At 50.7% G+C, this 12,000-nt stretch overlaps 2 protein-coding genes across 2 annotated transcripts; both read right to left on the bottom strand.

The window, feature by feature from the left end:
• Positions 1 to 953: 953 nt before the first annotated feature.
• ETH_00028385 (amiloride-sensitive amine oxidase, copper-containing, putative) lies at positions 954 to 6,298 on the bottom strand (the record flags this gene model as incomplete). The annotated part of the gene is made up of 4 exons (XM_013377110.1): positions 954 to 1,211; positions 1,349 to 1,618; positions 1,767 to 5,479; positions 5,620 to 6,298. The coding sequence occupies 4 exons, from the start codon at positions 6,296 to 6,298 to the stop codon at positions 954 to 956; spliced, it is 4,920 nt and encodes a 1,639-aa protein (XP_013232564.1).
• Positions 6,299 to 8,324: 2,026 nt separating this feature from the next.
• ETH_00028380 (Ras family domain-containing protein, putative) lies at positions 8,325 to 10,045 on the bottom strand (the record flags this gene model as incomplete). The annotated part of the gene is made up of 10 exons (XM_013377109.1): positions 8,325 to 8,374; positions 8,501 to 8,565; positions 8,691 to 8,728; positions 8,826 to 8,894; positions 9,004 to 9,091; positions 9,208 to 9,347; positions 9,468 to 9,515; positions 9,679 to 9,726; positions 9,831 to 9,903; positions 10,023 to 10,045. 10 exons carry the CDS (start codon positions 10,043 to 10,045, stop codon positions 8,325 to 8,327), a joined length of 642 nt encoding a protein of 213 aa, XP_013232563.1.
• Between the last annotated feature and the right edge of the window lie 1,955 nt (positions 10,046 to 12,000).

The raw sequence follows: 12,000 nt of genomic DNA, 5'->3' as shown, positions 1-12,000 counted from the left end.
TGTATCTTGCTTCGGGGCAACTCCAGCATTGTGATGAAGCCCCAACTTCACGCGAATTCATCTGACACAATACATTGGCAAGTCTTTTGAGGGGCACGCAGAGTCTAATCTGCTTTGTCAGCCCATGACGACACAAACACAGCGTGTCATTAGCAATGCAAATTTTGGTTCCCCTGGTGAAGTATTTTGACTACACGCAGGCATAGGCGGTTCCCGCTAGCGCTTCAGCCGCGTATTGTAGCAGCTGATTTCCCATTTTCCCGAGTTGAATTCCCCGCTTGGCAGTAGACCAGCTGTTGCGCGTCTGAATCGTGGGACAACGTGTTGATTTCCGGAATTTCGGTCTCCAGTAGAGGCACTGCACTGACGCTACAGCTCTGGTAATAGATAGCAAGCGCTTGCATATTTGCGAGTGTAGGAACCACAACGGAATGTTAAACCCATGAAGCAAGCAGAGTTGCCCATATATAGGCGAAGCAGGCGGCGGCGCGCCTAGATGTTGCTGGTTGCAGCGTCAAAGCTATCACAGCACATATGAACAGTGGAATAAAAACCTACTGAGGCACTTCAGTAGGAAAGTGTACAAAGTCCTGCCTGCCTCACATAGAGTTGGCTTTTGCCTTCTCAAAATTGGCTGCTGCCCTCATAAAACTGGGTGCTTCCCCCTGTTCCACTGGCGGCAGCGGTTCAGCCCAGTGTTTGTGCAGATGCGTATATAAAACCTCCATAACTTGATAAAGACATTTCGACCTCTGATGGGCTCGGCACAACTTGCTCATGCAGACGTCTAAATTACAAAAGTACCTGTGGTTGTAGAAGGACTCACGGCAAAACTACAATCCAAGGAGCTTTTGCAGAGGTTGGATAGGACAGTCGTTAATGCCACAGTCTGTCTCCAATAACCGTGACAGAAAGCCACTCTTAAAGCAGCTGCAACGTGCAAATCTCGAGTCTTAGTTTTGTGGGGCGTCTCCGTATTTTGGCATTTCCTGACGAATGAGTGCGCATGTTCCAGGGTCTTGAACTGCACCACCAATGGCGTTGTGGAGATCCATGCTCATGTCCTCCATATAATAGTTGTGAGGCTTAACTAGCCAACCCAGTGTGTTCCCCTGAGCTAGAGTCAAGGGCATGTCTTCGACGACAGGAATATGCCAGACAGCGCTTGAAATCCAAGTGACCAAGTCTGCCTTCCGAATAGTCTCGTTGTTCTGGCGTCAAATCACACAGAAACACTGGACCGTTCTTGAGGGGAATTTGGAAACAGGAAAGCATTTTAGTGACATTTTAATCCTCCCAGTAGAATTTCGACATCTTACACTAACCTAGCAACTACAAGAAGGCACACTGGAAATAGTGCTAGCTGAAAAAGATTCGTGACGGCCTCGTGCGCCAGAGTCGCATATGCATTCTTTGTCCAGGGGTGAAATGGTTCGAGGGCTATCCACTTTGACCTTACTCTCAGGTATCTGTCAAGAGACACTGCCGGTTTGAGAGCGTATTTGTTGTCTCTAGGAAGAGTAGCTTCCGATTCGTCGGGATGCCTGACAGTCGTCGCCACACGGTACTTGGCCCAAGCACACGGCCCCGTATACAACTCGAACTGGGGGTTTGGGATCTGCGAAAACACCAGTGACCACAGATTTCCGTCATTCAAATCATTTCAAAAGAACTGCAGCCAGCGTGCACTGGAGTCGACTGGAAAATGCTCGTACAGTATGAGTAAGAATCACAATTGGCGCAAATCGCATGTGCACGAGACTTACCGCAACAGTTGGGTACGGCAGTACAGTCATACCACCGACATTTCCGTAGACATTATGGTCTTCATTGACGATGGTGTAGTGGATGGGCCTCGTGCTGTTGTACGCAATGTAGCCATCAAGCTCTTTCTCCCCAATCCACTGGTCAAGCTTAATGGCACCTGGTCTCGCGGTATCGTGCACAATTTCACTGAAGACGACCGAATTACTACGGTAGTCTGGGGTAAGATCAAAGTCTACTTTCCAAACCGCGAGATGGCCGTGAAGGGCGCCCATTCTCATTGAGCCACTCACTTGTGTTCCGTGACGCCTTTGACGGGCTGAGTACCATGGCACCTCTACACCAGCATATAGCTCTCCAGTGAAGGACACTGAGGCCTCAAACCAGCCACTGACATGGAAGTAGTAGTCGGTGATGTAGTCGTAGTTACTGACGGTAATCATATGTCGCAGGACAAGAGCCATATGGGGTGCTCCATCACGGAGGGTACCACTCTTCCAGTGGGCCCTAAGAGGGCGGGCAAAATCCTTCTCAAAAATGCAGAGCGATCCACCATCAAACAAGAGCTGCCCTGTTTTTGCACACTCAATACCAGGATGCAGACGCCGAGATGCGGACCCCAAGCCACCATACCAAGAGTCGATGAAGTACCAGTTGCGCTCAGCCACAGAATAATGTGCCAACGCTTCCATCATACCCATCTCGAAGACAACACGTTGGCCTTGGAATTTGATGTCCCACAGACGAAGAGCCGTGTCGCGATCCATGTTTATAACGAACTCCCATCCTGCATAGTTTATAGTGTAAGACTCCTGACCAGGAGACTGGCGGATAGTGTAGCGCCTTCCTTGTGGCTCGATGTGCTCGGGAGCTGCACGGTACTCCAACCCCACGCGACCCTCCGGATTGGGAGCCAACCATGCAGGAGCAAGGCGGCGAAGGGCAAGTGCTCTTTCTTTTTGAATGTTGTGTTCTTGCTCCTGGTTTTCCATCTTTCGTCGCTCTTCGAGTATCTCAGGGGTCACTTTTTTGAAGTTTTTTCCCGTTCTGTAGGCCTCCACAAACTCGCGGAGTGTTGAGAACTGTTGGCCATCATACCAATAGCCTTTTACTTTGTCGAGCTTAAATGTCAGCTCTTCCCTGTCATCAGGTTTCTGAAGAACCTGCGCATCTACACCTTCTGGCGCGGGGAGCAGGAAGTAGAAAGGAACCTTATCTCCAGTGGGCGTCCGGAGGCCTGCCCAAATAGTGATTATCTTCTTGTCATCTCCTTCCTCGTAGAGCATTGGCCCAAATTCAAGGCAGCCTTCATGATGCTCTTTATGGGATTTTTTATGTTCAAACTGGCAGCGTGATTTGCCGAATCCAAAACCGAATGACTCCTGTAGGATCTCTGCTAGCTCCTCTTCTTCATCTACTGCCAGCAGACGCCGTCCAAAAACACCTTGTGGATTATATCCGCCACAGTCGGTCGGCACAACAGCACCAACGGGCTCCAGTGTCATCTGATCGGCGCTGCGCACGTCTAGAGGGCCCACTTTGTACTGCCTGTAAGCTCCCTCCCTGTCCTTGCAGGTTCCGACACGAACGCGCGCATACCTTCTAGGAGCTGGACCGCCTTTGTCAAGGTGCTCAATTATCTTTTCTTTGTCTATGAAGAGGTTAATACGATACACTCCTTCAATGTTAAGGTTGCGTTGCCTTCCCATAAATTCACGAACCAAGAACTCTTCTGTCGAAGTCAAGGGGTCGAATAGCGTGGGCTTATCAGCAACTTCCAGATCTGCAGGCTCTACAGGCATGTCACAGAATCGGCCGAATGAGGTCACCTCCAGTGCTTTAGCCCACATCTGAGCGTCCGTCATTTCGGCGCTTCCACCACGAGACGAAGCGAAGCAGTAGATTGTGTAGCGAGTGTTCGGGGGAACACCGCGAATCTCCAGCTCTGTCTTCTGGTCAGCATCTTCAATTTCAGTAGTGGCTCCTACGCGTCGAACATCTTCACGGCTTGGAAAGGCGCTGCCAGCCATGGCTGCACCACACCACACTTTTGCCGGAGTGTCCGCCTGGACAGTCACTCTAAATCCCTTCTGGAAAGCCTTGTACGACAATATGGAGAGCTCTGGCACCTTACTCTTTGTCTGCACAGAGAACGACAACTCCTTGACTTGGGAAAGACTGATGCCATTCCCCTTTGGCAGTGCTGCATCTTGTGCAAAGCAGTACACGGTGTAATGGTTGTCTGGGGTGAGTCCCGTGATGGAAAGAGCCTGAGGCGAGCCTTCTTCGCCGTGCAGAATCTGTATCTTATTCCCTTTTTTCAAAGCCTCTACGGAGGGTGGTTCCCCTCCAGCAGCAGCTTCTTTTTTCTCGTCTCTTGCTAAGCACCATACTGTGGATGGCTCATCAGATGTCAACCGAACGATGACATCATTTAAATGTGCTTCTGTGCCTTGGATAGAGAGGTTGGGAGGAGTGCTGTCCGTTGTGACTGCCATTCGGGAAGCAGCGACTTGCGCATCATCCATGCGTTCACGATGTGTTCCGTGACCACCGCCTGGCTCCGGAATGTTCGCCGTAGACGCTTCAGCGTAGCAGTAGACGTTGTAGGTTGTGCTTGGCATAACAACGCGGCGGCTGCCCGGTTTGTTGGCTATTTCCATACGCAGCACTTCACCTGCATGGCTTGTTGGGTTTTGAGACCGAATACCATATCGCTTCAAGATCTCTACAGTTGGGGGAGGAGTCCCAGACTGTGCTGCGCCACACCAGACGTAAGTTCTAGGTTCTGCAACCTGAAGCTGGATACCGATGCGATCCTCAGAACCCTCGACTCTCTGAATCTGCACAAGACCGATATTAAGTTTGTACTTCTTTTCCGTTCCATTGAAGTCTTCCCCAAAGGTTATGAGATCTCCAAAGAAACGAAATTCCAATCTTGACCTGTTCCACCCGTCGCCATATGAATCCCTTAGAACCACCGTGTAGCTGCCGTAACGGGGCACACAACAGGGCACCCAACGCCCTTGCATGCTGCTTAGTGAGTACCCTTTACCGGCGCAAGAGACTGCACCTTCAACAAACCATTGCTTGTCTTCAGCATAGTTACCTGTAAGCAGGCGAACCTCGCCGCAAATATAATCTTGTTGCGTCACGTCTCGTGAAATTTGCTCTGGGCATTTTCCTGACACGATCCGCAAGTCATCAATTGCAATGTCTCCCTTCTCGCTAAACCCAGCAAGTGCCTCAATGACCAGCTGTTGAGCGGTGTGGCCGTCGGAGCTGAACTCAAACCCAGCTTCTAGCCAGTCGTCTCCGTGGTCACCCACCCTCAAGAGATAAGGTTTGCCCCAGTCCCCGAGTGCTTCTGCGTCCCCTTCAAGTGTGCGCATGTACACCCTCAGTGAGTTAACGTCTTCTCCGTACATATGGTACCACATTCTGGCGCAGTAGAGACCCTTAGGGTAGATCTGAGGAGGGGCGAGAAGCGATGCACTCTCCCCAAGCATGTAACCAGGCGAATCCATGTAGAGGTAGTGCCCTCTCTTTCCTGGTCTTCGTCCTATTGTGTGGTCCGCAGATGGGCCCGTTCCAGCTGTTTCCGTTGCTCCGGAATGACGGCGCCACTCTAAACTCATGCGGGGATCAATCACGAAAGACATGAGCCCGCACATTCCCTCTTCAAAGTCGCAATTGAGCATTTCATCGCGAATGGCTACAAAGCGCACACAAAGGCACATAGCTTCATAGTTGCATGCCACCTCTCATGTTGCTACAGTATGCTGTTCATTTCAGCATCAGAAGTGTCTGACACATCGGAAGCGTTTGAAGATAAAAACTCAGTGGTGGACTTACTGACAGTGCCTGCACGGTAATGATAATCTTTCGCCGATGGGGCTTCACCGCGAGTCGCAAGATATGGAGAATAGCAAACGGTAAAAGTACTGCCTTGAATAGGTCCCAAGTCAAATACTGGCAGCTCTGTCTTCGCCTTTTGTGGCCGGATGTGGAAGTTGAAAGTCGCTGCTGAGGAGCTGGTAATGTGACGAGTGCTAGTGATGATTTGAGCATTGCGAAGGCTAGTTGGAGGGCAGTCTTCAATGCCTTTCAGCACAGCTATGCTATCTTCTGCTTGAAGACCGAAACCCGCCACCACAAGGCTGCATGGACGACTCGCGCGGCAGGAATACTGCTGGGACTGAACGGGAGAAACCTCCAGTAGAGCAGGGGCTCCTGCCCCCTCAGGTGACGTATCTAGCAGAAACGCGCGTTTTCCACCACCTGTGGGGCAGCTACCCCTGTCGGACATTTCCGTGGGCTCATGATCGATCTCGGTGTAGACATATGTCTTGCATTCTTGAGGTGCTAGCCGTCTTGGCAAAAGTCTCGTTGGATCGACGGGGCTAGTGCCCTCAAAAGAAGCTGCACAGCTTCCTACTGTGCTGCCAAGAATACCCCCGGCAAGCAGTGCCAAGGTAAAGAGTCGTTGGCGGCGTTCCGGGCGCTTCAGCGGCGCCCGCGGGAATTTCGTCATGGTGCTACGCCACAGGTACGCGATGCTGAGAGGTGATGCTTAGTACCCCGATAGTGCTAGCATGCATACAAATCTGATTCTCAGTACCAGCTCAGACTGGCAACAATGACAAAACTCTTCAAAGGTAGCTCCTCCAATGCGGCCTTACCCACGGAAGCGTTAGAGTGGCTGGTTCTCCACTTCAGCAGAAGAAGGAACGGCTTTGCGCTTGATCCAAAGACAGTACACTCTTCGGCGGCCTCCGCTTGCTTTCTCTCAGATGAGAATATTACGGCACTGTGCTCCGATGACCTGAATGACAGACTGCACAAGATACCATACAACTCCTCCCAACCCATCTGCCTGCCTGCCAGAAACGGGAGACTAAATAAATGGAATTTCATAGAAAAGTGAAGGTTTTGAAGGAAGGATGGTCAGAGTCGGGTAATGTTGTACACTGTCGTTGACTTCGTCCCAGCGCACGGCTGCTTGTCTGGAGACACAGTGGGCTCGTCGGGTCACAACTGGTGTATGAAACAAATGAAAAATAACGTGAAAAAACGTTTCGTGTTTTCTCTGAACAGTATTTGGAGGCTTCGGTTGGATTCGAGCATCCCGCAATTTTCACCTGGGGGAGGCGTGGGAGGAGACCCTCCTCTCGCCAGCAGGCGAGCCTGCATGTGGATCGGCGAGATGGAAGGGCAAAATACGGTGACTGATGCACCTGATCACCTTTTAAAAGGTAGGCTAGAAAGAAAAGGAAAATTAAATACTGTTGGGCCACGCAGCGCAGCTGCATGGACTGCTCGAAGGCGGGTGTCACCTGGCTAGGAACGACGGTGTTGGATAGGTAAGGGCGTCGAAAACCTACACCGGTCAATCATGTTGCTGCCAATGCCCTTGATGAATTTTCTCTTGATAACAATATGTTTTTATTGCCTCAATCATGGGTAAATGCTTTAAGGAAGCCCCATTTACTGCCACCAAAGCTAGCCCGGACCTATCTCACGGGGGCAACTTGGACGAGCTGTGTCGCTGCACGAAGAATACATGCGTTTTATCCCAATAATCTCCAATAATCTCCAATCGGCTTTCGAATGAGTTTTTAAGATGAAATCGAGGTTTACGTACTGGTTCTGGTGACTGGCACCATAGGATTGCAGTTCCTTGCGCCAGTGTCTCCACGCGTATCTCGTTCCCGGGCTAGACTCTTCCATTGTTTTCAAACGCCGGAAATCACACATACGCATACAGCCCCTCAAAGTAGCCGCGATCGTTGGCGCTACGTGTTGTTAGCCCTCCCATGCTACTTTTCTGCCCCACAACTGGCTGCGTGCAGTACGGCGACACAGCTCGTCCCGTGACAGCCGGACCACCAGCATTCTGCGGAAGGCTTGCCTAGACAGCACACCTCTGCGTCGCCACAATGTTGTAATACTCGTGTGCTGATGACGTCGTGAGTCTAGATTAGGAGACCAGCAGTCTAACCGTCAAAGCTCTGTCTGACCAATGTCGCACTCACTCCAAACGCCCTGCGACTGGCGATAAGTTCAAAAGTCATGTTCGGACTCGTGAATCAGTCCGCATCTGTCTGCCTGCCATCTTGCATGGCGTTCTGGACCAACAAAAGAGCAAACTTGCGCGGGACAAATGCTCTGAAATCCACGGCAAGTACCCAAAAACATATGCAGGAAATTGCTCTTCGCTAGGCTCAAATAATGAGGACCTGTGTGATCCGGTCCGTCGAACAGAGCAGGCAAGCGCGCTTCTGCTCAACGCTGTTCTGTGCGTTCCCATTCCGGGCGCAGGCAGTTTTCCACACCCCAGCTGCGCTTCTTCGACGTTTTCCATGGCACGCGCTGGAACGAGCTGGAGTTGGTTTCTTGCTTACGATGCAGCTACCGTGACTTGCTCAAGTACGCACTGGTGTGAGATCCGCTGGAGGCTGTATCTACATACGTGCAATCCAGCTTCCAGCATGGGTTAATGATGGAACATTTTGGGTAGCTACGGAGGCATCGTGGAACGAAAAGCGCTTCTGTCACGCCTAGCATGAGCAGCTGCTAAACCGCTGCGATGCCGAACGAAGATCCGCAGCTGCAATCGCACGCAAAAGCCAAACGCATCGCGGTAGACACTTCTAGCAACAGCAGATAGCAAAAGCATAGCGTGACACAAATTTAAAAAGGTTATCCACATCTTCTAAACGTATTTAGCCCTCACCTCCCAGTCTCTGGCGTTCGTCTCCTGCTTGGCTTTGATGCCCACCCGCGGCTGCCTGTGCTTCCCTGAAGCAGGCAAAAAAGCAAGAAGAAAAACATATACGTGAACTCGAAGTTCGTGTGTTGTTTGCCGATAAGACGGTTAGATTCCTTGCAGCTCAGAGACGTGCGCTTTTGGAGATATTGCATACTTGATAGCTATGAGCTCCCTTGCGACTGTTGTGAAGGCCTGAATAGACACGCACGTTGAAAAAATAGCCGTGGCCAAGAGGCAACAGTGCATATCCTAGAGCCACCTAAGCACTATCAGTCCAAATCCAGCTCACCAGGTCAACATTAATCGCCTCCTTGGCTGATGTCTCAATGAACGAAATCCCAAGGTCTTCTGCCTTTCGCTGTAAAACCCATGACATACGTCTCTATTCATCTGTGGCTTGTCCTAGGCTGAAAAGCGCGTTCTCTTATCTAGCAAACATGTCAGAAGGCATTCTCCGTGCAACTCACCCTAGCATCATCTGTAGCCACAGCACGGTCACTGTCCTTCTCGCTTTTGTTGCCGACAAGAATCTTAACAGTGTTTTCAGTCGCATACCTAGCAAGTAAATCAAACACCATCATGTGGAAGTGCTCATGTTCAACCTGTATCACAACGACGGGGTAAACTAATCCTGGTTACCCACCTAAGCAGGTCAGCTACCCAAGACTCACCGGTTAACCTCCGCCAGCCAGTCATCAACATGAGCAAATGACTCGGGTTCTGTGACGTCGTATACAACCACGATACCGTCAGCACCGCGATAGTAAGCGCTCGTAATAGTTCTGAAGCGTTCTTGGCCCGCAGTGTCCCACTGAGAAAAGCCACACAGATGCGCACGAGCTAATTTCAATGCTCTACGGTTGTAGGCAGGCACCACTATTCACCAGAAGCCTGTCCATGATGAAGTCATGGTAAGGCAGCTTCCGCTTACAATTTGCAGCTTCACCACCTTCCCACCAACATTGACAGTTCGGAACCTCTGCATTCATTCACAAGGCACCAACAGCAGCTACAATACTAAACAAACAAAGGAAAAGCACAAAGCAGTTCCCCGCCGCCTCCTTGCAACCCTAAGCGACAGCATCCTCTGCAATCCATCTGTGCGAGCCCAAGTCCCATCAGCTACTGTCCGGTTAGCGTACGAAATCGACGCCAATAGTAGTAATATAGCTCTCGGTGAAGGCATCATCCTGGAAGCGGACACACAAATGAGTCTCCTTTCATGCTCAGCTCCAAGGTCTAAGCAAGACCTTACGACGAATACGAGCTCATACGCTGACAAATACGCTCTCACCGAAAAACGAAGGAGGAGGCACGATTTTCCTACGCCGGAATCACCAATCAACACCAACTTGAAGAGGTAGTCGCTGCACGTAACCCGCCACTGATGGCAAAAGCCTAGTCCCCGGCCCTGACCTTGCTTGAGATCTACGCGGAATAAGTTCAACGAAACGGAAATGGCACAGTGTATTCTGAATTCACTTACTAGTCTCGGGGCCGCGTAGCCATCTTGGAGAAGAAAAAGAGACGGGGAAAGTGTGACAAACTTTAACAGGCACCCGTGCCCTGACGTGCGTATGCTTTCTAAAATGCACTCAGACTGGCGCCAAGGGGATGTTCCGCGATCTGGGCAACCACTATAGTCACTGGCAGGTTCGTTTGGCCTGCCGTGCGACAGCGCGAAGCCCACTGCAAGGTGCCCGTTGTGGCAGGAGCAAGTTGGCTCGGGCCAGCTGATGTCCCTCCGGTTGTGCAGCCTTAACCTAGAATAGGGTTCTTGAATGATTGATGTTCAGCGGGTTCTCCAAAGCCCCTCTGCGTTAGCGCCAGTGGCGAGACGACAGCGGTAGGGTCCTATATTCACTTTCTCAATCATGTGGACTTATTTCTGCGACGTCGACGAGGACATGAAGAGGTTCCTGCCTCAAGCCAGAGAGTGTTGCTAACTGCAGATGCGGCACCGCAGGCAGTCTCGTTTGCTGACTGCCAGCGAAGACCGTGGTGCCGCGATCCAAGAGAGGAGCGGCGAGTCACGTTAATTCCTTATATTCTTAGACAGCTGTGACACTTCCTTCCTCTGAACAACGAGCGATTTCTGTGTACTCTGTGCATGCGCCGGCACAAGACTGTGGCGTCCTCCAGCCACTACTGTGCCCACGCGTAGCGCTTGAACCAGACATGCATATGAAATGGTCCTTTTGGTAAGCATCAGTCACTTGCTGATTACAACTTCAAAATATTTTCTAGCATGAGTCGATCCACTAGAAACTGTGTACATGGCTAGGCGCCAGCTTCCTTCCTTGATCACCCTAGTGCTCTCAGCTGCTCCGACTAAAGGAGCTCCAGCAGCATGTCGGCTGGATAGCAGCACACAGAGAACTGATGAATAGGTTCTCATCTTGCACATACAAGCCATCGTTACACTCAAAAGATGTGCTCTGATATAGTGATTGAAGGGAAAACTCATGGCTTCATCCCACTAGACGAGAAAAAAGGCGGCCGCCAGTGTCGGCGGAACAGAAATAGTTCCCGTTCAACCATATTCATCCGCTTGATTACGTTTCGTAATTCTAAAGTCTCTGCACCAATACTACCATGCAATTCGAATTTGCTACTGAATGCGTACAGAACACGAAACGCATTCCTCCCGCGACGTGTTGTACTTGAACACTACAGTAAATTTCCGTGGGACATAGGCAGTACAGCCTTACACACGACTACTTAGACATTAAGCTTTTTCATCATATGCATTAGCCCTGCCACTAGTGGCCTATATCTGGGTGACTACACAAACAACTCCGGTGGCAATGCTCCCAGAAGAACCATTCTTGCAAAAATCGCCAGCAACCATGCACCGCCACTCGTCCACTTTCGGAAGCGACAATCCCGTGGCACCCCCTTGCACGAATCGACAGCCAGAATCCTTCTCAAGTGCAGCTAACCATATCCTCAGATCACTTGGCATGCCGCAAGCAGACTCATTGCTATTGACCTCAACTAGACTGCCTAAACTAGAAGCATACGGAGTCCACGAAACGAAGCCAGTGGCGAGTCGGGATCCCCACTTATCCCTAAGAGGGAAAAGGGGGGCCGTCAACGGAACAGCAACAAATACACAAGCCGCCACGGCATACGCGTAACTGAATCGTCTTGACCCTGACTAAATTAACTACACCACGATACCCGTACAGATAAAGCTGGACTTCTAGACTGCTACCAAAGGAGAAAGTGCTCCTTGGCACAAAAGGGGCTCCCGTTTCAAGTACGCTTTTCACGCAGATAGCATGCGCGATCCCTCCAACCATATCCAAAGTCCTTTCAATTAACTAACGCTCCTTCAATCACTAATAAACATTAGAGACAGCATAAATAATTTCGCCGTCTCCGGCATTCGTGCCGCCTGGTGACGCTCTATGCCGTACAACAGCCCTTGTTGTATGCATGCGCTCGAGTACCTGAGTGGC

The sequence above is a fragment of the Eimeria tenella genome, genomic scaffold (assembly GCF_000499545.2).
Source record: "Eimeria tenella Houghton genomic scaffold, Eth_scaff46, whole genome shotgun sequence".
NCBI lineage: Eukaryota > Apicomplexa > Conoidasida > Eucoccidiorida > Eimeriidae > Eimeria > Eimeria tenella.
The sequence above is the reverse complement of the archived record's forward strand: the minus strand, read 5'-3'. Positions and strand labels throughout refer to the sequence as shown.